The sequence below is a fragment of the Canis lupus genome, chromosome 9 (assembly GCF_048164855.1).
Source record: "Canis lupus baileyi chromosome 9, mCanLup2.hap1, whole genome shotgun sequence".
Lineage (NCBI taxonomy): Eukaryota > Metazoa > Chordata > Mammalia > Carnivora > Canidae > Canis > Canis lupus.
Window position 1 is genome coordinate 73204706 of NC_132846.1, and position 24315 is coordinate 73229020.

At 67.2% G+C, this 24315-nt stretch overlaps 1 protein-coding gene across 3 annotated transcripts; it reads left to right on the forward strand.

Annotated features, from left to right (window-relative positions):
• The first annotated feature begins 406 nt into the window (after positions 1-406).
• On the forward strand, positions 407-23194 carry ASPG (asparaginase). 3 transcript variants are annotated; one of them, XM_072840121.1, is made up of 16 exons: positions 407-545; positions 6308-6416; positions 7053-7164; positions 9012-9137; positions 9411-9494; positions 10455-10581; positions 14110-14222; positions 15194-15376; positions 15465-15578; positions 16086-16202; positions 17143-17238; positions 17421-17584; positions 19970-20056; positions 21998-22097; positions 22338-22400; positions 22977-23194. In XM_072840121.1, exons 1-16 carry the CDS (start codon positions 464-466, stop codon positions 22995-22997), a joined length of 1698 nt encoding a protein of 565 aa, XP_072696222.1. In that variant the 5' UTR covers positions 407-463; the 3' UTR covers positions 22998-23194. The 3 variants fall into 3 exon arrangements, with proteins under 3 accessions (XP_072696222.1, XP_072696223.1, XP_072696224.1); XM_072840122.1 differs by having other exon boundaries at positions 10473-10581; XM_072840123.1 differs by lacking the exons at positions 21998-22097; positions 22338-22400.
• Positions 23195-24315: the final 1121 nt, after the last annotated feature.

Below are 24315 nucleotides of genomic sequence, written 5' to 3' on the forward strand. Positions count from 1 at the left end.
TGGGGGGAAGGGGGAGGGCTCTAGGCCGGAGGGGTCCCCTCCCTGCACCTCCCGCCGGCCCCCCACCCCCACCCCCACCCCCAAGGAGCGCCGCTGCCCAGGGTGTGGTGGGCGCTGCTGCCTTTGCTGGAGCACCCAGGGCGCTGCCCGGAGGGGCGGGCGGCCAACCGTAAGGCCCGAGGCTTTTGTGTCACGTGCCACGGCCACCCAGGCCCCGGGGGCCACCGCACAGGTCGGGCGTCCGACAGCCCCGGGCCGCGCCGGCCCCGCCCCTGAGGCCCCGCCCCCGAGGCCCCGCCCCCTCCGCAGGCCCCGCCCCTCCGCAGGCCCCGCCCCCTCCGCGGCCCCGCCCCCAGGCGCACCTCGCCCTCCGCGGCCGCCCGCCCCCAGCACGGCCCCGGCCCCCCGCCGCGGACGCCCCCACTTCCCCTCGGGCCCCTCGGTCCTTCGGCGCAGGGTCGGCATGGCGCGCGCGCTGGGGCCCGAGCGGCGGCTCCTGGCCGTCTACACCGGCGGGACTATCGGCATGCGGAGCGAGCGGGGCGGTGAGCGGGGCCCCGAGGGGGAGGGGGAGCGGGAGGGGGAGGGGAGGGGGTCCCGCCCTGGCCCGGACCTTCCCCAGGCCGGCCCCGCCCCTCTCCGCGGCGCCGTAGCTGCCACCCCGCCCCCGAAGCCCCCGGAAGCCCCCGGAAGCCCCCCGGCTTCTGTCCCACCCCTGCCCGGACACTCAGGACGGCTGTCCCGGCCTCCCCCGCGGAACCCACCGTCCCCCACGGAGGGTCAGGTGCAGGACGTGGCTCTGCCCCGTGGAGGTGGCTGCTGCTGGGGGGTGAGGCAGGGCCCCCAGGGCTGGGGGGATGGCGACGCAGCAGCGCCCGGGACCCGGGACGGGACGGTGGGAAACGGCGTGCACCGTCCCCAAAGGCTCCTCCTGGTTCTGTGCTGTGCGGGATGCCCCCTACCCCAGGCGGGCCTGGGCAGCCCCCAGCCTCGTGGAAGCAGCTGCTCAGACACCACTGGCGCCTCGTCGGTGGCTCCGACAGCTGCTTTGCCTTCACCTGCCCCTGCTGTTCCATCTGTGACATCATTCGAGGGCCGCTGGTGTGGGCCCCAGGACTCAGGCCTGCGTAAGCCCTGTCCTGGAGGGGCTCGGCGGGGGACGTGGTTGTTCGCCCACCCTGCCCGTGGCTCCCCACTGGGCTGCCTGGGGCCTGCCCTCTGCTGCTGTGCTCCCGACCTGGTTAGTTCGCGGCTGAGCTTGTGCAGCCTCGAGGGCCCCCCGGGTGACACCCCACCTGCAGCATGTTGCTGTGGTCCCTCAGCCCTCACGGGCCCGAGAAGGGCTGATGTTAAAGCAGCAGCGGCGTGTGGTTGAGGTCTGCTGAGGAGGCCCAGGGCTGCGGGCGGCCGTGCGGGCAGGACCCTGCGTGTGGCTCCAGGCTTCCCTTGAGGATACGAGGCCTGGACCCAGGTGGGGGAGAGAGGGAGGGCCCGGGAGGGGGAGCTACCCTGAGCCCACCCCGGACACTGCCCCTCCAGGCTTGGCACGTGGTCAGCTGCGATTCTTTTGAGCTCAACGCTCGCTCCCAGGGGTCTGGGCTGCAGGGACAGGTGGACTCTGACCCTGTCCCACCTGCACGGCATCGTGCCTCCCTGCCCTGGTTCTCCGCGGCAGCCCTGGGCTCACTCCCACGGGTGCTGCTTCTCTCAAAGACGCTGCAAAGTCACAAGTTCAGAAGGTCAGCTAGAGACCTTGACTCAAGAAAGAGTGTGGGGGTCGGCTTCCAGATGGGAAGGAATCTTCCAGAATCCCTCAGCCTGCTCTGGCACTGCGGCCTTCTGGTCTGCGGAAGGCGAGGTCGGCAGGCGCCTTCTTGTGCTGGGAAGCCAGCTCAGAGGAGCCAGCCTGCCCTAGCTGGCAGGGAAGCTGGTCTTCTGAGCTGTTGACTGGGGGGCAGGGGGCTCCCGCCCCGGGGCAGGGGCGCCTGTCTGCTGGGAGCCACAGCGCATGTCCTGGCTCCTTGGAGGCTTTGCCTTTGTGTGACCTGCGTCCTCTGTCCCCGCGGCAGCTGCCAATCCTTCCTCATCAGGAAGGCTTCAGGGAGCCCGAGGCTTAAGCCCCAGAGGACAAAGGAGGAAGAGGCCTGGGATCTGGTCCCTGCTGTCCCTCTAGGGTTGTGCAACCCCCAAGCCCCTGGCCCTTGAGACCAGGCAGGGTCCTCGGGCCTGCTCTAGTCCGTGACTAGCTCTCAGTGTTCTTGAGGGACGCACATCTCCTACTGGCATTTTTTGGGCAAAAAACATGTAGAGTATAGAGTGAAAAGATGTCCAGGGTTCAGGTCAGCAGCCCAGGCCAGGGTAAGAGCAAGATGCAGATGGATGGGGGCGCCAGGCCAGGGGCATGAGGCTGCGCTCTGAGGGCCTCGGGCACGGCCCTTCCCTCTCCAAGCCCCGCTCCGGGGCTCGGCTTGTTGAACTCGGGACTCCAGGCCCGTCCCGGGAATTCCGATCGGGGCCAGCATCAATGATTAACTCGCCTGGCACTGCTGACGGGGCTCCAGCCCGGTGAGGGCGGCGAGGGGCGGCGAGGGGCACAGGCCAGCCACAGCAGAGCTGTTTGGATCGTCACTGTTGGCGTCTGTGCGCCTGCTGGTAAACAGTGGCCCACAGGGCACACGGCGCCGCGTGTCCAAACCCTGCCAAAGGTCAGGACCGCAAGCCGAGGGCAGGGGCCGTGGAAGCGAGGGACACCCCTTGACCCCATCCCCTCTGAGCTCAGCAGAGGTGTCACAGGTCAAGGGGCATCACGAAAGCAAAGTCAAGAGCTAACACCGAGCCCGAGGCCGAGCTGCATCAGAGGCCTGCGTGACCCTGCCTGCTTGCCCCCTGCCCCCTGCCCCTTGCAGGCGCTTGCAGACATAGCAGGATGAGCAGAGCTTTGGGGCCGGGATCTGAAGGTGCCAGGACAGCCTGGGGCACAGTGGGGAGGGGGTTGCAGGTCGTCCTACAACCAAGCCTTGTCAGGAGGGCTGATGTCCACAGCCTCTTGGTCACCGCAGTCCTCGGAGCCCTCGGCCTGGACCTCCTTTCACATGCTCACAAGATCACATTTTTATAGCCTAAGCAGGCAGTTCTAGGGGGACCTGCAGTCCTGGGGGCAGCCCGTCCCTTACAGACCAGAGGCTTGGCAGGAGCTGAGCCTCTGCCGGGGCCTGGCAGCCTGTCTGTGTGGCCCAGGACGAGACCAGGCGAGACAGGTTCTGGTTTTAGAGGGGCCTGGGGGGCAGGGGCTTGTTGAGAACAACAATACAAGTCACAAAATCAGAGTTCACTGTGAAAGTGGATGTTTACTTGGAACGATTAAGGAAATCACAACAAATCACCAGTTTTATTTTAATTTTTTTAAAAAAGAGTTTTAATGTATTTATTCATGAGAGACACAGAGAGAGAGGCAGAGACACGGGCAGAGGGAGAAGCAGGCTCCATGCAGGAGCCAACTTGCGACTCGATCCCAGGTCTCCAGGATCACGCCCTGGGCTGAAGGCGGTGCTAAACCGCTGAGCCACCAGGGCTGCCCAAATCACCAGTTTTAAAAAGCCAAGAATATCACAAAACCCAGAAAAATGTGTTGTTCCTTAATGTCCTGACACTTTCTCCTAGCTGCTCCCCCACTGGGTTTTTGGCTGCACGTTTTCCCAAGCCCTTTGGTAGGCCAGTGCCGGGCAGGATTTCGTACAGAGAGAACAGGATAGGAGAGCGTCCTTTACTTGGGCCCCTTTCGCCTCTGCTGCCCACATGCTCCCTGGGGGCGCAGCGGAGTCCTGCCCTTGCGGGCCCCGTGGCCCTGCCCCTTCCCACCTGGCCGCAGCAGGACGTCCCTGGCAACCGCTGCCTGGCTGCAGGGGGAGGTGACCCCACGCGCGCTTGTCCCATGAAACCCAGAGCAAGTGTGTCCCCACCTCACCTGCCCCGTACACGGACCCCAGTTTGCAGAGACACCCCCGCACCGTCCACCCCAAGGAGCTGGAAGTGGCCGTGTGAGTGTCCTGGGGTTGCTCCAGCAAGTGACTGAGAGGGTGGCCCCCTGTGCTGTAGGCAGGGTCTGACATGGGGGGGTGAGGGCCCGTCCGTCCTTCCTGGGCCCTCGGCTGTGGCCGAATCACTGCAGGCTTCCCGGCCGGGGTCTTCATGCCTCTCTCTGCCCTGTCCTGCGCTGTGGCCGCCCCCTCCGCGTATCCAGTGTCCCTCGGCTCCCACTTAGAAGGACACTTAGGGCCCACCCGCAAAATCCAGGGTCATGTCCACGTCCAGACTCTTAACTGCATCACATCCGTGAAGGCTCTGCATTCAGGCCGCACTCAGGTCCTGGGGATCAGGACGTGGACATCTTTGGGGGCTGCTTTTCAGCCTGCTGCGGGTGGGGTGGGGGAGCTTGGCCGCCGGGGGTGGGGCCTGGGGGGCTGGCAGCCTTCCTTGGTGCCCGGGATCCGAAGTTCTGTCCTCACTGCTGGGAGGGCAGGCGGGTCCGGACCTCTGTGGAGGCGGACACATGTCGTGCTCAGGTTCGGGTGTCTGGGGGGGCCAGGCTGGTGGCGGTCCTGTACCCATGTCCCGTGTCTACTGAGCCCCGCGGGCGTGACGTTTCGTCCTGCAGCAATCACGTGCGGAGCTCCTGCTGGGGTGCGTGCGCACGGGGGCAGTCGTTCAGAGTGCCCCCCCTGGGGTCCCTGTCCGGCTGCGGAGATGGCACCAGACACCCACGGACACGCGAGGGGCCAGTGAGCCTGTGCCGGCGAGGGCGCTGGCGGGAGCTGGGGCCTGGGATTGAGCAGGTGGACTATGGGGGGGGCTTTGGGGGGAGCGTGAGCAGTCCTGCTGACCCTGGAGTCGGCGGGCTTCTGCCCACAGATGGGGTGTGCTGCTGGGGTAACGGGTTAAGCCCCTTATGCCCACCCGCTCGGCTCTGGGGGCGGCCGGGAGCTGCAGGGCAGGCTGCGGGGGGCCCGATGCCCAGCCGCTCTCCCTAAGTGTCCTTGGGGCGGGGAGCCTGGCCCCCAGCCTGCTGGGGACACAGGCGCTCACGTGGCCTAGGAGGGTGTCCTGTTGGGGAGGGGACCACGCTTCCGGGCTCCCTGAAGGGAAGACACGAGGCAGAGGCCCAGGCGGAGAGATGAACGCGTGAGAGCCCGGGAGCGGGGGTGGGGGACGGGGGACGGCGGGGGGCGGATGGCGGGGGCGGTGGCCCCCGGAAGCCGAGCCCCATCCCTGTGCCGGGGGCAGCGAGCCGCCGTCCTACCCGCGTGGAGCTGAATCCCGCCACTGCCCGAGCCAGCCCGGAAGCAGACTCGCCCCCCCCACCCCGCCCTGCCTGTGGGGTCCCAGCCCTGCTGACACCTGGGCCCTCGGGGCGCGGGAGATGAGGAGGGGGTGCTGTGCTCACCAGCTGAGCAGCAGTGGGGGGACAGCTGAGGCCCGGGGCGACCAGCGGCCACTGACCCTGCTCTGGGAGGTCTTGCTTGATTCGGGCTGTTTCTCGCCGAGGGGGACCCTGTTGTCCTCGTCACTGTGCTCAGCCAGGCACGTGGCAGACGCCCAGAGAAGTTCGCTGCCCTGTCCAAGGTCACGGTGCTGGTGGGAGCAGGGTGGGACAAAAGGCCAGGACCCTGATGCCTCGGAGCCTTTGCCCAGGGGTTGTTTCTAGGAAACACACCAGTGACCTTTTAGGGTTTTCTTAAAACACAACACCATTTCTGCCCAGGGCCTTAGAGGCATGTTTGCGGGACATGGAGGCTACGGGCAGAGGGCCTGGGCTGGGTTGTTGAGGGGTCACATGCCATCCAGCAAGGGAGCAAGGGCAGGCGGGGGGTACGTGGAAAGGGCACCAGGGCCCGCAGGTCAAGGAGGGCTTCCTGGAGGTGTGACCTGAGCTGGGGTGAAGCACCTGCTGGGTGTAAGGGCGAGGGGCCAAGGACCTGCAGGCAGAGCCAGCAGTACGTCTGCAGGCAGCAGTTAGTGGGGGCATCCTGGGAAGTGGGGGAGGAAGTGTGGGTGCTCTGGGCTGCATTGTGAGAGAAGGGGGGAGAGGGCCGGGCCCCTGAAGCTCGGCTGAGTGTGGGCTCCCCGGAGACGGGGTGCTCTGGGGCAGGCTCGGGGTGGAGTGGCCCGGGATTCTGAGCCCTGCCCGGGCCTGGCCCCCTGCATGTTGGGAAAATGTCCTGAGGAGGAGGAGGAGCCAGTGGTCACAGGCATTAGCGGTGGCTGCTGGCCCCTGACCCCACACTCCCCCCAACCCGGATTCTGCCTACAGTGCTCGTCCCCGGGAGGGGCCTGGCCGCTGTCTTGAGGACACTGCCCATGTTCCATGATGAAGAGCACGCCCGGGCCTGTGGCCTCCCTGAGGACACCCTGGTGCTGCCGTGAGTGTGGGCTCCTTGGGGTCCCAGGCAGGGGTGACCACTGGCTGTCGTAGGGGTAGAGCCATCCTGAGATGGGATGGTGCCCGCAGGGCCCATGGAGCAGGCTGTGGTCACTGATGTCCTCTTATGCTTCCCTTTCAAGTGAGCCTTGGACTCCCATCACCTTGGGGGTCCGCCTGCCACCTGGGGGGTCTCCAGGTCCTGGCCCCGGCCACATGGGGACACAAGCCTGTGGAGAGAGGCAGGGGCTGGCCCCTAGTGTGAAGGCCCCTCTGTTATTGAGCTCCCGGCCAAGGCCGCCCGGTGCCCTTCACGGCTGTCAGGCTGAGAGGGGTCTCCCTCCTGCCGGAGCCTCTCCTTCCGGGGCGTCTCCTGGCCCATCCGGGGCCAGGCCCAGCCGCACTCTCAAAGTTGGTTCTGGAAAGGTGACATACTGTTAGGAGCCTGTCCTGGCCGGTCCTTAAACCTCCTGAGGACTAAGGTCCGTGTTCCTGGGGACTCCGGGTGGAAGGGAGGCTGGGCGCAGTACTCGGGATGCTGCCGAGCCCACTGGGAAGTGCCGGGGCAGGGGCCGGCTGGGTGCGGGGACGGTGGGGGCCAGGGAGGTGGGGGCAGCCCTTGTTCTGCCTCCCGCAGGCCGGCCAGCCCTGACCAGAGAGTCATCTACACGGTGCTGGAGTGCCAGCCCCTCTTTGACTCCAGTGACATGACCATCACCGAGTGGGTTCAGATTGCCCAGACCATCGAGGTAGCTGAGGGTGCGGACTGGGCCGGGCCGGGCGGGGCTGGGGTGTGGGCGGGGCTGAGGGTGGCGCGGCCAATGCTGCAGAAGCTCTCACCGGTTCTGCGGGGTGGGACCTGCCCGCCTGGCCTGAGACTTGGGAAAGCCCGAGAATGGCAGCTTCAGGAAGGTGCTGGGTCCTCGGGTCACATCTCAGCTGCGAGGCTCCTGAGGCTCTTCCCCCCCCCCCCCCCCCGCGAGCAGAGAGCGGGCAGGAAGGGCCGTGTCCACTTTCCTGGTGAGGAAATGTCCTGGACAGCTGTCCTGGTAGCCTCCTGGGCTGGGACGCTTGCCACTTCCCCAAGGTCGGCAAGCTCCATGCCTGGTCCACCCTGAAGGTGGGGACTTCGTGGATTTGGAGTCCGTTAAAGGCTCGGGCACAGAACCCCGTGCGGTCCCGTGGTTTGCGGCACCCGGTGTGGCCCCCTTACCTGCTGGAGAGCGCCCCTCACTTTCCTCTCTGTTCGCCCAACCTCATCATCTCCAGCCCCCTTCCTGCGCCAGCCTGGCCCTGTTACCTGACTGCCTCCCACGTCCTCGCACCCCCTCCCTCCCCTATTCCCCCCCACTTCTCCACAAATGCTCACCTCTTAGGGAGCCTCGGTGGCTCATCACCCAGGTCCCCCTCCCCTGCAGCCGAGCCCCAGCCACACGCTTGTGTTCTTCTGCCCTAGTGGGGAGAGCGGCTTCCTGGGCACATCCCCTTGCACTGTGAGCAGGATAGCGTGTGGCCCTGGGTCTGGTCCTGATGTTCCTGAACGGGACTAGCCGACAGTGGGCATGTCTGTGGCCATAGTCCGGGGCAGTCTCCCTGGTCTGTGGCCAGCAGCATCCTCTGGCTGGGGCCTGACCGCTTTGCTGAGCTCCGGGCGCTGCTGTCCTGCCCCAGTGTCCAGCCACGTGCAGACTCCCTGGCGACCGGCCTGTGGCAGTGCCCCGGGTGGCCAGCAGAGGGTGCCCCAGCCCGCCACTCGGCTCGGCAACCCTCGTTCCAGGGCCAGCCTGGTTTGGTCTTTCAATGGGCATGGAGGGTGCGCCCCTCAGGAGGGCCTGACCCCTTAGGTTCCCAGAATTCTGCCCCTGGGATCCATAGCCTGGGCCAGCCGCGCCCGGAGGCCCAGCCTCGGCTCCTGCTAGGTGCTGGCCAGAGGATGTCCTTGCAGAGGTGGCCAGTGCCTGGGAGCACCTTCTAGACTTTGCTGTACCTGGAAGGACTCTGCCCTATGTTTGCACACCAGCGTCCTGCCAGGCCCTGTTCCGGCCAGCCTCCCAGGTCCCCTGGCAGCTCCCAGCACCGGCTACGCCCTGCGCCTGTCCTGGGTCCACGGCTGGCCCTCCCGCTGGACCACGGGCTCACAGGCTCACTCAGCCCTGCAGCACCTGCCCTCGAGCCAGTGGCCACACAGCCAGGGGCTCTCCAGGAGCCCTGAGCTGAGTTCTGGTGTGGTCCTCCACTGACCAGTGTCCTTGCGAGCCCTGACAGGCATCAGCTGGAGGAGATGCCGCCCAGAAGTCTAGAGCACACCTTCCTATCCTAGGAGAGTGTCCAGAGACGCCACCTCCCCCAGGCCCACGCCTCTCACGCAGTCGGGAAAGGAAGCTGTCCTGCGTGTGGGGAGGGCGCGGAGGATTGGGTCTCCAGGCAGGGGCTTGCTTTCCAGCAGTGACCAGGATCCCACCAGAGCCCCCCGACTCCCCTCCTGGGCATCTGGGACCCTTTCCTTCCTTTCCCTGGAGGGGACCAGCTAGCTGCCCGTCCCCAGGAAGAGGCCCACCCCCAGAGGAGGCCTACCTAAGCTTGCTGCCCCCCTCAGAGACACTATGAGCAGTACCACGGGTTCGTGGTCATCCACGGCACTGACACCATGGCCTTCGCGGCCTCCGTGCTCTCCTTCGTGCTGGAGAACCTGCAGAAAACCGTCGTCCTCACTGGCGCCCAGGTAATGGCCCAGGCTGGCTGGTGGGCATGAGGGCCTGCCCTCCCCAGGCTGCAGGGGGAGTCAGCGGTATGGGGGACCCGGGCCAGACCCCAGGCCTCTTGCTCAGCCCTGCGGCTCCGCGAGGCAGTGCCTGTTCCGCGTGGGCTGGCCGCCAGGCACCAGCTCTGACATCCCGGGACGGGTCCATGGCCCGCACTCAGCCTTGTCCAGCTGCCCTGTCGGTGTCCCTCCGGGGCCGGGTGAGCCTCAGACCCTCCCTGGGCCTCCCCCCAGGTGCCCATCCATGCCCTGTGGAACGATGGCCGAGAGAACCTGCTGGGGGCCCTGCTCATGGCCGGCCAGTACGTGATCCCCGAGGTACCCCCCCTCCCTGGCGTGGGCGGTGGGGGGTCTGGTTGACTGGTGGGACACGCAGAGGAAGAGTCGACAGGGTTTCAAAGATCTGCCTTTTGTCTTACAAATGACACATGCTGTCACCATAGAAAATTTCAGAAAATAAAGAAAGCAGGAAACAAAGCCACCCACATTTTACTTCCCAGAAATGCTGCTGTTAGGAGGTTTTTTTTAAAAAAAGATTTTATATATTTATTCTGAGAGAAAGCACGAATAGGGGGAGGAGGAGGGGGAGGGGCAGAGGGAGGCGCAGACTTCCCGCTGAGCAGGGGGCCCCCCCGCGATGTGGGGCTCCATCCCAGCACCCCCAGGATCACGACCTGAGCCCAACCAAGGCAGACGCTTCCCCGACTGAGGCCTCCCAGGCCCCCCAGGTCACATTCACGTTAAATGCGTGTGTACAGGTGAGTCTCTGTATAGGCAGATTGTTTGGGGTGTATCTGCGGAGCTGGTTTTCCCCCTTCATGTGGGGGCGCAGGGACACCTTACAAGACCCTTTGCATTACAGGGCACCCAGTGCTGGGAGGTGGGCCCCAGCCCCGGGGAGGGGGCTTCACTGAAGTGCGGCTCACCATCTCGCTGCCAGGGTGCCCCCGCCCCTCCCCGGGAGAGCAGCTCTGGGGCTACTCAGAGTCGGGGGACAGAACCAGGACCCCCACCCCCCGGGCTCCAGAGCAGGGCCTGCTGGGACCACAGCGCTATGGGGAGGGGTGTCTCTGCACCTCGGGCTGAGCTCACCAGGAGCTCCCGGAGAAGCAGGGTTGGGGGCAGCGGGGGCCGGGAGGGGAGGGGTGCGGGCACTCGTGAGGCCAACCCCCGCCCCGCTCCCCGCAGGCCCATCCGCGATGTCTGCAGGCTGTTCACCGCGCAGCGGGGCACAGGGGCTCCCCCGCGCTGAGCCTCTGCCCCCCACCCCCCCCGCAGGTCTGTCTGTTCTTCCAGAATCAGCTGTTTCGGGGCAACCGAGTGACCAAGGTGGACTCGCGCAGGTTTGCGGCCTTCTGCTCCCCCAACCTGCCCCCTCTGGCTGTCGTGGGCACTGACGTCCTAAGTAAGTGGGGTGCGGAGCTGGGGCCGGGAGATGTCTGGGGTGGAGGGGCACCCCCTGAATGGGAGGGAGCACAACGCTCTACTCTGCCCTGGGCTGCGAAGTCAGGCTGCCCAGAGGGGGTGGCCTGTGGGCCGCCCCCCCCCCCCGCCCCGAGGTCCCAGGGGATGACCTGGCTGGGGGAGGAGCAGGTTTGGGGAACCTGCCCTCCATGTGACCCCGAGCCCAGGAATCCCTCTCAGTGACCATCTGTGACCCTGCCACACACCTTGGCCCCCCCTGGGACGTGGCTCCTGTGTCGTGACCTCCTCCCTGGGACTTCCTGGGAGTCTTGTTCGTCCCAGGCCAGGCAGGTAGCCCAGCCCCTGGGGAGCCCCCGGGAGCCCCGTCCCTCCCTCCCCTGGGCCTGGGTGTAGGGCTGCCTCGGACCTTGGTCTCAGCCAGGGCTGCTGGTCCGGAGCTCAGTGCCCCAGGGGAATCACTCCAGGGCTGCCCTCTCTCCACCCAGGGTGTCCGCCCCCCTGCCAGGGTGTCCCCGGTGGTCTCCTGGCCCCTCCCTGGGTCCACGGTGGGCTTGGCCGGCCCTCCACTCCCACTCCTGGCGCCTAAGAGCAGCCCCCAAGTGTGCCCCGTGTCACTCCCTGACTGAGCCGGGAGGTCCTGGGCCTTATGCCGGCCTGGGCATCTGTCCCCGCCCTGCAGCTGCGGGATCCTGTCCCGAGACCCCGTGGGGGGTGGGGCTGCGGGGCCGGGCAGGACCAGCCTTGCTTTGGGGGCTCTCGGGCTTCGAAGGCCTGCTGAGGTGGCCCTTCTGGTTGGACTGCGCGGCTTGGGCTTAGGCCTGGCTGGGGCCGGCCTGTGGGGGCAGTTCCAGCAGACTGGCACGAGAAGAGCCCTTGGGGGTCTCCATGCGGCAGCCCCCATGTCCGCATGAGGAGGAACAGATCAAGACCCCGGGAAGAGGGGCCGTGGGTCCCAGGGCCTTGACTTCCTAGGGCGGGGGGCTTCCCGGAAGGCTCCCGCACAGACGGGGTCAGGAGCGCCAGGCCCAGGCCCGGCAGGGGCTGCAGGGCAGGAGCCTCTCCGGGAAGGCTGGTGATGGGGACAAGAGCGGGGAGGCGCTCTGGCCGGTGCTGCTGGCCGTCCGTGGAGAGCAGATGATGAAGCAGGCCCTTTCCTGGGACGGGCAGGCTGGTCACGAAACTCCAAAAGCCCCCGGTGCCTTTGGAGGGGGACGTGGAATCCCAGCATGGTGATGCGCAGGACCCGGCTCCTCGCTGGGCAGTTGTGAGGCCGCAGCCGGCCAGGGCAGCAGGAGGCCAGAGGGTGGGCAGGTGAGGCACAGGGAGCCCACAGCGAGGAGTCCGCTCAGCCCGGGCCCGGCCCCCCATTCTGGTGGCTTTATCCTGTACCCCCTCCCCGCACTCACCCCCCCATCTGCGAGGGCCCTCCAGGGGTCCTACGGCAGAGCCCCCAGGTGGATGGGAGGGCTCTAGGGGCGGGGGGGGGGCGTCCACCTGCTTGCTGAGGGCCGGAGCAGTCGGGGGGGGGCTCCCAGAGGAGATGGCCCATGTGCTGCCCCGTGGACAGATTCCTTGCTGGTGTTGGGGGGCAGTGGGGGTGCTCGGCCCCTCCTGCCCTGGTGCCGGCCGCGGAGGAAGGAAGGGGTGGGCACGAGGCAGTGGGCGGCCGCGCTGCAGGCCCGGCTCCCCCGTGGGGACTGAGTCACACCTCATCTGGGGCTCGGGAGCCAAGCTTCCGGGGACGCACCCCGCTGGCAGGCGCGGAGCGGCTCACCGGGGTGGCGGGGCTGTCTGTGCCGTACCAAGCCCGGGCAGGCCGCAGGGCCCAGGGCACGCTGAGGCAGGCTGGGCCCCCCCGCAGCTGGGTGGGCGCAGGGCTGAGGCCGCCCCTGGAGCCCCAGGCCCACGGCCCCCTGCGATCGCTGCTCGCGGGCCAGGGTGCCCGTGCGGGGTGTGAGAACCTTCGGCCCCGCTGCCCCAGGGTGGCGGTCAGGCCCCGGGGCCCTCGGGCACCTGGTGTTGAGAAACACAGGCTTTGCCCAGCGCAGGGCTGGTGGCACCGCCGGGGAGGGGCGGGGGCGGCACAGGGGACCTTGGGGCTGGCAGGGGCGACCCCCTCTCTCCCGCTGCTGGTGGTGGAGGAGACGCCGCCAGCCCAGCCCAGCCAGGACTCTCCCTTGCATTTTTCTTCCCTCTGTGAGGCCAGTGTAGACAGGGCTTGGTGGGGGGTCCAGGGGCGTGTGATGGTGCTGGGCCTGCCCCATGGGCTGTGGGGACACAGGGAGGGGGCTCGGTCGCCACCTACAGAGTGTGGGGGGTGGTCTGCACCCCACGCTATGCTGCTCCCCCAGGGGAGGGACTTGGGGTTCCACGGCTCTCGGGGACGTGGGCTCGCTTTGTCTCCATAAGCCCCCCTCTGCGGCCATAACTCCTGCGGGTGGCAGCGCCCCCACCCCGCCGCCGGCTTATCTGCTCGCCCAGATGGGTCCCACGGCCCTAAATTACAGGCCGCCTCTCCCTGCTGACGGTCGCTGCGGGGCCCCTCCTGCTGCCCGGCCCCCTGCGCCCCCAGGATGCGGCGCGAGGGGGCAGCCTGGGTCCGGAATGGTCCCTGCTTTGTCGTCACATGCAAGCTGTCCTGGTGGCTGCAGCAGGAGGTGGGCAGGCTGACACCCCCGTGGGGGTAGGGAGGCGCCCTGGCAGGCTCCCCGAGACCCCTCCCTGGCACTGTGGTCCGGCCCCGCCGCGGGGCCCTGCGCTGGACACGGCCCCTGCCCCCTCGGACAGGCTTTAACAGTGTCCCCTGAGGCCATCGTCCCCTGGCCTCTGCCCCGAGCGGCGCGGGCTTGTGCCCAGGATGGACAGCGGGGGCGGTGAGCCGGGCTCCTGAGGGGCTCGCAGGCGAGGTCTGCTGCCCACCCCCCCACCCGGAGCGGGATGCACGGAGGTGGGGGCCTCCGCAGCTCGGTCCTGGCGGAGCAGTGACCCCCGACCCGCGGGAGCCCAGCCAGGGGGGACTCCTCCATGCGGTGAGTTTGAGGGGCACTGACCCCGATATCTGCCTCTCCACTTTCCACGGGGCCTGGGGGGCCCCCGAGACTGGGGTCAATCAGATGGAGGCTTTCTTTCCCCAAAGCTGAGGGGTCCGGAAGACTCGCTCGTTTCTTCATTCGCTCGTTCCCTGTTTGACTTGCTGGGCCGTGGGCGGCGGGGCGGGGGGCCTGGGTCAGGGGCCGGCGAGGCTGGACGGTTGGACCCGTCCCAGGACGCAGGACAACGCGCGGCGTGTGGCTCTGCAGCTGCGCCCCACGCCCGTGCGCACGCCGCTCCCCCCGTTCCTGCACACTCGGGGGCCCTGGGCCCCGAGCACAGGCTGGAGCCCTCCAGGGCGGGCAGGGCGGCCCGGGGCGGGCCAGCGGGGACCGGGCAGCGCAGAGGGCCCGAGGCGCCGCACCCGTGTTGGCTGTCCGCAGGCCCCCGGGCCCCACGCGCGCCTCTGCTCTCACAGTCAACCGGGAGCTGGTGCGGAAGACCCGAGGCAAGGACCGGCTGGTCGTGCACAGCAGCATGGAGCGGGACGTGGGCCTGCTGCGCCTCTACCCCGGGATCCCCGCCGCCCTGGTAGGCACCCGCCCAGCCCGGCACCCCCCCACGCCCCCGTGGCTCCCTGGCACTGCCCTCCCACCCCCTCCCGTCACCCACCTCAGGCACGCAGGGGGCAGCAACTGCTTGAAGCTCCTCAGCCTCCACGGCCAAGGCTGAGCCATTCGGGGGCTGAGGCGTCCCTGGGACCTCCACCTCCTCCCCCCGCCTCCCCAGCTTGGGTTTCGGGGCCCAGTTTTCCCTTACTTGCCCCATGGGCTTGACCCTGCAGATGCCTGTGGACTCACGGCACCTGGTCCAGGCTTCCCCGGGGGCCGATGGGGCTGCCCTGGTGGTCCCCTGCTTGCTCCCTGCCGACGACCCCGGAGCCACGGGCTGCCCGCCTCTGCCCGCCGTGTGAACTGGGCTCAGAGGCCACGTGGCCATTATGTAGAGGGTGTCTGAGCTCCAAGCACCTCTGGGCACCCTGGGGTCAAGCATGGAGGTGCTGGTGCTGGTCTCAGAGGCACCGCCAGGCTGCGGGGAGGTGGGGCTGCAGGCACCACAGCTCAGAGGACACTTGCTCAAGTGCTGTGACCTGCCGAGCACCCTGGCCCCTCTTCCGTGTGGACAGATGTGGCTTCACAGGCATGTCCACACACACGGGGGGCCTGGCCGGCACCTGTCACCAGCCTGCGGGACTCGGCATGTGCTGCCCCAGAGCCCTGGGTCAGTGTGTGAACTGGTGCCTGACGCCATCAAAGGGCCCTGGGGACAGACATGCGGGGGCGGGGGGGCGTTCTGTTGTCAGCACACACCACGGCCTAGACCCTTCAGAGGGGACCCGGCGTTCCTTAGGGGGTCGAGGCGGGGGGCGACCCGCATGGCCCTCCATGGGGCCTGCTCAGGGCCCTGGGAGCAGCCTCGGCCACGGGCAGGTGCCAGACAAGCCCGTGGGCTCCGCTGCGGGGGCGAGAGGCCCGGGCCTCCCCATCCTGTCGCACCCGCAGGTCCGGGCCTTCCTGCAGCCCCCCATGAAGGGCGTGGTCATGGAGACGTTCGGCTCGGGGAACGGGCCCACGCAGCCCGAGCTGCTGGGGGAGCTCCAGGCGGCGGCGCATCGAGGCCTCCTCATCCTCAACTGCACTCACTGCCTCCAGGGCGCCGTGACCTCCGACTACGCGGCCGGCATGGTGGGGGCGGGGAGCGGGGCCCGGGGTGGCGAGGGCATGGGCCCCGAGACCCTGCACCCATTTCCGGCTCGCACCCCTCTGCCCACAGGCCATGGCGGGCGCCGGCATCATCTCAGGCTTCGACATGACGTCGGAGGCGGCGCTGGCCAAGCTGTCCTATGTGCTGGGCCAGCCGGGGCTGAGCCTGGACGGCAGGAAGGAGGTGCACGCTGCTGGGCTGTGGGTGTGGGGACACGAGTGCGAGGGCTCCAGGGCATGGCAGGGGTTCGACTCAGGCAGACGGTGGGGCCAGCCAGCCCAGCGGCGTGCGTGCGTGGTCTGGAAGGGGGGCAGGGATGCAGGGCCTCCCCGGGGGCTAGGGGGCCCCCTCCACCCCTTGCGAGCCCCAAGCCCAGACTACCTGTTCTTCCCCTCTCTCGGGGAGCCTTGGTCCGGCTCGGGCTGAGGCTCCTCACGCTGCTCCCAGGATATCCCCTCAGCCCCCACCCTTCCCCGGGGGCCCTCAGACGCCGCCAGCCTGGCAGAGGCCACAGGACCCTTGGGAGACCGAAGCTAGTGGAATGGACCGGGCTGGGGTTAGGCTCGGGCCGGAGGGTCGGGAGTTTCGGGCCCAGGGCGGCCCTCCCCGCATGCCCTGGGGTGCCCGGCCACCAGCTTGGTCTGGGATCCGGGGCCGCAGACACTCCTGACCCGCGCTCTCCTCCCCCAGCTGCTGGCCCGGGACCTGCGCGGGGAGATGACGCTGCCCACGGGCCACGAGCGCCGGCCCTCCCTGAGCTGCAGCACGCTGGGCCGGGGGGTTGCCCAGCTCCTCGCTCTGAGCCAGGTACTGCCCAGTGGGGTGCTGGGGTCCTGGCTGGACGTGCCAGGCACCAGCCCTCGCCAGTGTCGTTCCAGTGCGAGCAGAAAAGCACGGTGTGGCCCGGCTCCGGCCCGTGGAGGGTCGGTCTGCGGGGATTCAGGCGGGGAGCGGCACGTGGGAGGGGCCCGGACGGGTTAGCGGAGTCTTCGCAGCACGTGGACGCGGGCAAAATGTGGCCCCACCCCCGGTGGGCCATCGCGCGTGGCCGGGCCTGCCGACTGCCAGTGCAGGCCCACGTGCCTGGGTCCTGGGTGCTGGAAGGGGGGGAGCCACCTGCAGGGTCTTCCCGCACCTGCCGTGCAGCCTGGCCTTGGGACGCCCCCTTCACCTTCCTGGCCAGGGCGCTGCTTCAGGGTGAGGCGTCCGGGCCTGGCACTGCAGCCCGGTGCCTCCCGGGGTCACGCCACGCGTGGCCGTTCCCGCCTGCCCGGCACGGACAGCTGCGGTCCTGTTTACGGCCACTTGCAGCGGGGACAGGCCGCGGTCAGACGGGCTGGGATGTGTGCGGCCCATTGCTAGGGCGACTGTGTCGGCCGGGCCCGGGCTGCTGGGCTGAGCGAGGGCTGGGCCACGCGTGGGGCTGCCCCCGGGGGCCTCCGCTGGGATTCCCTGCCCTCTGGCCTCAGGGGAGCTCCCAGACGCCCCAGCGCATTCCCGGCATGGGGTGGGCAGCCCATAGGAGCTCTGCCCGGGGCGTCGTGCCCTTCTTTCCAGGTGGGGGGACTGAGCACCCCGTCCCACGCTCCCCCACCCTGGGTGCCTGCTGTGATTGTCTCTCCGTCCCTAATGATGGTCTCAGAGGGTGGGTGGCCTGCCCCGGGCACACGGCTGGGAAGGACGGAGCCGGATGGTGGCCTCATGTCCCCCGGGGCAGGTGCTGAAGGCCCCATTGTGCTCCCCGCAGGAGGCCGACGCCGTGCGGGATGCTCTGCTGCCTGGTCTGGCCTGTGCCGCGGCCCACGCTGGCAACCTGGAGGCGCTGCAGGCGCTCGTGGAGCTGGTGAGGCCCCCGCGCCCCTTGGGGGCCGGCCCCAGCCACGCCAGTCCCGGGGGTGCAGGACGGCCGGGCTGTGCCAGGCCCCGTTCCCGGGTGCACCCTGACCCGACCCTCCCCGTCCTCCCATGGCCGCCTGACCCCGCCCAGCCCCCCTCAGCAGGTGGCATGCCTTTATGACACCCCAGGGCAGCGATCTGAGCCTAGAGAACTTCAACGGTCAGACTCCTCTGCACGCGGCCGCCCGGCGAGGCCAGGCTGGGGCGGTCACCATGCTGCTGCAGAGGGGGGTGCCTGTGGACACCCGAGATGAGGACGGACTCAGCCCGCTGCTGCTGGCCGTGAAGGGCAGGTACCTGGGCGTGCAGGCCGGGGCACCATGTGGGGGGCCAGGGTGGAGCCGCCTTGGAGAGGGCCGCCAGGTGACACAGCGGACATGTGCTTCCGAGAGCCCCACCCACCACACAGGGAGGGCTTCCTGGAGGAGGCGACCCCTCAGCTTGGCCAGGCAGGTCCAGCAAGACCCTGGTACAGAGTTTTAGAAAAGAAAAACACGGACGAAGCACAAGGGGTTGAGTGCGTGTTCCCCAAGTCACCTACACACACCTGTGAGGCTGGAGGGCCGGGAAAGGGGAGAAACCCCTGTCCCAGCACCTGCACGTGATAGGTGTGAAGCAGGCTACGCTGTGCCAGGTGTTAGGCGGGGATGGGCACCGGTGCCCTCGGGGGCAGGCTCAGCCAGCACGGCGGGTGGGGGGACGTCCCCCAAGCTGGCCCCCCTGACATTATTTATTTATTCATGAGAGACAGAGAGACAGAGACACAGGCAGAGGGAGAAGCAGGCTCCCTGAGGGGAACTTGATGCGGGACTCCATCCCGGAACCCCAGGATCATGCCCTGGGCCGAAGGCAGGCGCTAGACTGCTGAGCTACCCGGGGATCCCCCTATACCCTGGCTTTTTATTTTTATTTTTATTTTTATTTTATTTTATTTTATTTTATTTATTTTATTTTATTTTATTTATTTTATTTATTTTATTTTATTTTATTATTTTATTTTATTTATTTTATTTATTTTATTTTATTTTATTATTTTATTTTATTATTTTATTTTATTTTATTATTTTATTTTATTTTATATTTTATTTTATTTTATTTTATTATTTTATTATTTTAGTTTATTAATTTTATTTTATTTTATTTTTTTATTTTATTTTATTTTATTTATTTTATTTTATTTTTTTATTTTATTTTTTTATTTTATTTTATATTTTATTTTATTTTATATTTTATTTTATTTTATTTTTTTATTTTATTTTATTTTATTTTATTTTACTTTACTTTACTTTACTTTATTTTATTTTATTTTATTATTTTATTTTATTTTATTTATTTTATTTTATTTATTTATTTATTTATTTATTTATTTATTTATTTATTTATTTATTTATTTATTTTGTTTTTTACCCTGGTTTTTTAAAGGCACAGTCCTGGCCTGGCATGTGTGTGTGCGTGCGTGTGCATGTGTACACACGTGAACCTCAGTGTGAGAGCCCGTGCTTGTGTCAGGGGGCGGGAAGGAGTCACAGCTCCTGTGTTGAATCCTTTGTCAGCTTATTTAGAATCGCGCAGTCCCCAGACCCCTGGCCTCTCCTCGGGGTCCTCTCCCCAAGGGCACTCGGCCTGCCAGCAAGTGCTTGGGAGTCCCACGGAGAGAGGCTGAGGGTGTGTGAGCCTTGGGGGGGGGGGGGCACGTCACACACACACACACACACACACACACACATACCCATGCACGGGGCCAGGCGGTTCCCAGGATGGGGGTGAGGGGCTGCAGCGATCTGGCTGCGATTCCAGGCTGAGTCCTTGGTCGTGGGTGGATGGTGATGAGCTCACCGTCCGGTCCCGCCTCCTCATCCTTGACCCCACCCCCCCAGCAGCCCCCCCCAAACCGGTCTCCCAGCCTCGCTCTCCAGGCCTCAGTCCTGGGCCTGGACCTGTTGTGCCCTAGAGGGCTCTCGGGGTGGGGAGGGCAGGCCTGGGAGGGCCCCCTCCTCTCCAGCCTTCCTAAAAGTGGGATGACCGTGCAATTTATGGTACAAGGACACTGCGGGGGAAGGGACCCGGTTGGCAGTCATGTGTGAGTCTGCCTCTGCACATTCTGTTCCCTCTCCTTGCCCACCCCGGCCCCCACTGCACAAGCCCCCACCCCGACCCAGCCGCCACCCTCTGCCCCATCCCACGCACACCCAGGGGGTGGCTCCAGGCTTGGCCTGGGCCAGTCAGCCTCTGGAAACCCAGACGTCAGGGCCCTACTCTGGGATCCTACTGTTTGCGTTTATCCACCAGTGTCTCGTCCCCACCTCGCCTCCAAGGGCAGAGTGCAGGCCCAGCTGACTCAGTTTCCCCAGGCCCAACCCTGGTTGGTGTGTGCAGTGGGGCCAGGCTGCCCCCAGGGGCCCGTGGGCGTGCTTGGGCCCTTAGGATGGGGGCTGGGGGAGACCATGGCAGAGGCCTCATGGTGTGGGCGGAGGAGCTGCTCAGCCGGGGCTGACTCCCCAGCATGGGGCGAGTGCTGGGGTGCCTCTGGCCCGGCGCCCCCCGCAGACCCGCCATGTCCGGGGAAGGTCCCTGCACGCGTGGAGGGGCACGGCACTGGCCCGGGCGGGGGGCAGGAGGCGGGGGCGTGATGGAGCAGCCTTGCCTGGGCGGGCGGTCAGCACACTCTCTCGTGGCAGGCATCGGGGTGTCATTGGGCTGCTGCGGGCAGCTGGGGCCTGCCTGTCCCCCCGGGAGCTGGAAGACGCGGGGACGGAGCTGTGCAGGTGAGGGCTGCAGGTGTACCTGTGCTTCCGGGAGGCAGGCACGGGGCTCCAGGAAGGGACAGCCAGCCGGGTGGGGGGCTTCCGGGGAGGAGACCCCACCCCGTGCCAGCCTGGCCGCTGGAGGTTGGGGCAGATGCGGGGGTTGACACTGTTCAGGCGATGTGACAGGCCTCCTGAGTCTGTCCTCCCCGGTACGGGCCTCACCGGAGTGGGCCTGGCCCCTGCCATGGGCTAAACTGACCACGGTCAGCGGCTGTCCTGCTCCGGCACCCCACAGCCCGTTGCTGGCGGGCCTCTGACCTCACAGGTGCCCTGGGTGACACCAGCAGGCCCGGGGAGACAGGGGCAGGGGAGTGGGGGGCCCTGGAGGTGTCCGAGAGGGTGCTGGCGGTGGGCGGGGGGACAGGCGGGGGCCGCAGAGCGCAGCGTCTTCGTCCACCCCTGGCACCCCCTCCCCGTGCTGCGGTGCGCTCGGCCCACCTGTCAGCAGCCCCAGGGCCGAGGGCCGAGGTGCGGAGCGCAGACAGGCGCGGAGGTCAGGAGAGGCTTGTCCAGGAGGCGAGGCCGGGGGTGGTGGTAGCCGGGCTGGGGGGCTGGAGGCAGAAGTGTGGGGAGCGGGTCGCGGCCGTGGCTGTCGGGCTGGCCGGCTGGGAGCGAGGCGGGCTGAACTGTGCGCTCACGGGAAGAGGGCCTGGAAGCTCCGGCCTCCTCGGCCCCGGCCTCGGTCTCCCCCAGCCCCGTGCCTCGGTGCCAGCCTCAGCCGACCCTGGGGGTCCCAGTCCTACATGTGGGGTGGGGTGGAGAGCCCCCACTGGCCCCTGCCTCAGGCCTCTCGGGGGACAAACCCTGCTGGCCAACCCAGCCCCCACCCATCCCAGGTGGCAGGGGAAGGTGGGCTCCTGGACATGATGAAGTGCCAGGGCCTAGCCGGGGGGTGCTAGGGCCTGGCAGGGGAGAGGGCCAGGGCCTAGTGGGGGGAGGGGTGCAGGGCCTAGCAGGGGAGGGGCCAGGGCCTAGCCAGGGAGGGGGCCACTCACAGCCACTAGCCTTGGCTCTGAGGGGACTCCGTGGGACTTGGTTCAGGGTTGCAAGGCCAGGCAAGAAACAGGCAGAGGGGGGCGGTGGTAACCAGGTCCCGCGGCGTCCAGGGCTCTGCCTGGGGGAGGGCGCGTCCAACCTGGGCCGCCTGGCTGGATCTGGGGGCCCCGCCGAGAGGCGAGCGTGTGGGAGCTGGTGTGGGAGGCTGGCGACAGGTCTGGGAGGGGCTGGCGGTGCCATCCAGCATGATTCACCCTAGAAATAACTCAGCGCCGCTCTGGGGGCTGCTGCTGTTTCCTGCCCGGGAGGGAGTCACTGGCGCCCCTTTGGGGGGACAGCCCCCTACCCCCCGCACCAGCGTCCCCTGCCCCGGGTCGGCACAGCCGGCGGTCCCTTCCCTGCCCGGGCCCTGGGTGGGGAGCGGGCTCCTTGGAGAGGGGCGGGGGGCGAGGAGGACCTGGTGAGGGCCTCTCCTCCTCCTCTTCCCCCGGGGCAGGTGGGCTCCGCTCCCCCACGCCGCCTGCTGAGCCCAGGCCCCGTCTCCTGCGTGTCTGTGTGAGCCACGGGGCTGTCGCACACTTCCCTCCTGCCTCTGCCGACCCCGCCCGAGGACGGCTGTGTTGTGAAATATGAAACTGGCCCGTGGCGCTCCTTGTGGGGTGTGTGTGCATGTGCGCACGCGTGTGCATGCTTGTGTGAGTGCGTGCATGCCTGTGCCCTTGACCTGAGTCACCGTCACCCCCGCTGGGTGAACCCAGACTCCAGGCCACTGGCTGGCCCCGGGAGTCCCGCGCTCCCACCCTGCTGCCGTGGGGCGCTGCTGGGGACCCCCATGCTGGGGCCGGGGGCTGGCTTGGTGGAAGCGCCTGGGGCCCTGACCGCTCCCCTGCTCTGCCCTCCCAGGCTGGCGGCCAGGGCCGACCTTGAAGGCCTTCGGTCTTGGTGGCAGGCGGGGGCTGACCTGGGGCGGCCGGGCTACGACGGGCGCAGTGCCCTGCTTGTTGTGAGTGTCTGCGCCGCTCTCTCCTAGGCCACCTCCTCCAGGAAGGCCTCCCGACACTTCCACCCGCTCTCCCTCCTCCACCCCTACCCCCCAGTGCCCAGACTCCTGCTCTCCGTTCCCACCCCAGGCCCCTCCCTGGGCAGAGCTGTGGGGAGGCATCCTGGTGGGCGGGAGGCGGGGGGGTGGGGCGGGGGGGGGCGGTCAGGGGCCCTGCTGCTGGTCACAGGCTCCCTCCCACAGGCAGAGGCGGCCGGGAACCTGGAAGTGGTGACCTTTCTGCAGCACGTCCAGGGTGGGGCACCTGTGAGTTTCCTCTGCCCCACGAGGGACTGGGGCTTCCCCATGAGGCCGGACCCTGGCTTAGGGCCTGCGTGTAAGGGCCAGTCCCGGGGCCGCAGCCAGAGGCCTGATGGGTCAGAGTGGGTCAGGCCTGCAGAGCTCCCCCGTTGGGCCAGCTGAAAATGCCCGGAGGGAGCAGTCAGGAAGGGCTTCCCGGAGGAAGGTCAACTCACGCCTCCTGCATGCTGTCCGGTCAGGCCACTCTGTGACACACCCTCCCATAGCCCTGGAGGGCCCCAGCCAAAAAGTTCCTTGAGACCCGAGGGGACCTCAGATCCCTCTGCGGCGCGTCCTGCCCCCCCCGTCCCCCCCCCCCCCCGCCGGGCCGGGCGCTCCCCCTGCCTCCCAGGTAGGTGGGCCAGGCCATCCCCCGGGCCTCCAGAAGACTCCTGAGTCTGGCTCGATTTGCTCAGGTCCTCGGGTCCCTCCCTGCAGAAGGCTGGGCCCCCGCGGGGAGGTGCCCGGGCTTGTCTGTCTGCCCTTGCCCCATTCGCTACCTGGGCCTCGGGAGAGAGGTCTCAGGAGACCTCCCGTTTTCAGGAAGTCCTGCCTGGTGTCTGACTGAAGCTGTCCTGCTGCGGTGTAAGCCACGACTTCCGGTTGTGACCTGCTGGAGGGGATCGCGGGCACCCCGGCCGGTGACTCTGCCTGAGATGTGCCCCCACTGCGGGGACTGTGTCCCATCCCATCTCCAAGACAGTCTTTGTGGGGTGGAGTGGCAATAAAGTCTCTCCGGGGCCCCCTCCCCCGGTCCCCAAGCCCAGCTCCAGAGGGTGCTTCTGGGTCCCGGGACTGTGGGTATGTGTGTGGGGAGTCGCGCCCAGGCTCTGGGTCCAGGGCACCCCAGGAGGTCATCTCGGGGGCAGCAGGACGGAGGTGTGTGAGCCGGGCCAGCCCTCTCCCGCTCCCCGCTCCAGACAACCCCTGTCCTGTCTCCTTTGCTCCGATCCTTCTCATTCTCGAAGCTTGAAGGCCCCTCCTCGGGGCAGCCTCTGCCCGGACTCCCCTTGTGCTGACGGGACCGTCCCCTCTCGCTAGTCCTCCGGGTCCGTCCCAGTCGCTGTCCGAGCGGCGCGCGGGGTTCAGTCTGGCCCCATGCCCATAGCCCTGCTCGGGGAGGCGTGTGGTGGCCCTGGGTCGGGGTGGCTCTCAAGGCAGGGGACGGCCCTGAGCCTTGTCAGAGGCCTGGCTGGGGCTGAGTCAGCTGTCTGGACCCCGGCCGGTGTGCTCTGTCCCAGCTATAAGCAGCCCAGTGGGGCGAGGGCACCCCTGGGCTCAGGCCCACCACCGCCGTGTGACTCTGGGCCTGGCCCGGCCAGAGGCTGAGGACCCCTGAGCCCTCCTTGCTGAGCATGAGTGTGGGGGCAGGGAGGGGGCGTGGGGGTGAGGGGTACCCCCGTCCCAGTTCTCTGCTACCTCGAACCTCTGACTGCCCACAGGAGGATTCCCATCCGTGTGTCCGTCTGGCCCCTGGGTTGCAGGCTCCGGGGAGCCGGGCCCAGCCTGAGGGCACGTGCCCTGTAGATGCTGGGCGAAAGCATGACCCGCAAGAGCTCTTGGCATCCACCGAGCAGCTGGGACCTCTCCCAGGTGGGCCGGGCTGGGGGTGGCTCCGCCCGCACCCCCAGGCTTCTCAGCCCGGTTCCCAGGCCCAGGCTGGCACCTTGGCTGGCAGCCTTCCAGATTCTCGCCCAGACACGGGTGTGCCTGGGCCTTGCACAACCAGGGAGCACCGCATGAGCATGGCTGGTCCCGAGGAGCCTTTGCCCCACACCCTGATGAAGGCCCCATGAGTGGGGTGTGTGGGGGAGGAAGGGGACTCGGGGCTTGACAGGGGGTGGCTGCCGGCAGGGTGGGACAGTTGGACGGAAGCCTGGCG

What these genes read in the sequence shown, in the direction of transcription:
- ASPG (XM_072840121.1), top strand. Translation starts at nt 464, where the DNA reads ATGGCGCGCGCGCTGGGGCCCGAGCGGCGGCTCCTGGCCGTCTACACC. An exon ending in AGATTGCCCAGACCATCGAG is followed by an intron (nt 7,165 to 9,011) that starts GTAGCTGAGGGT and finishes TGCCCCCCTCAG; the next exon opens with AGACACTATGAGCAGTACCA. An exon ending in CCGACTACGCGGCCGGCATG is followed by an intron (nt 15,377 to 15,464) that starts GTGGGGGCGGGG and finishes CTCTGCCCACAG; the next exon opens with GCCATGGCGGGCGCCGGCAT.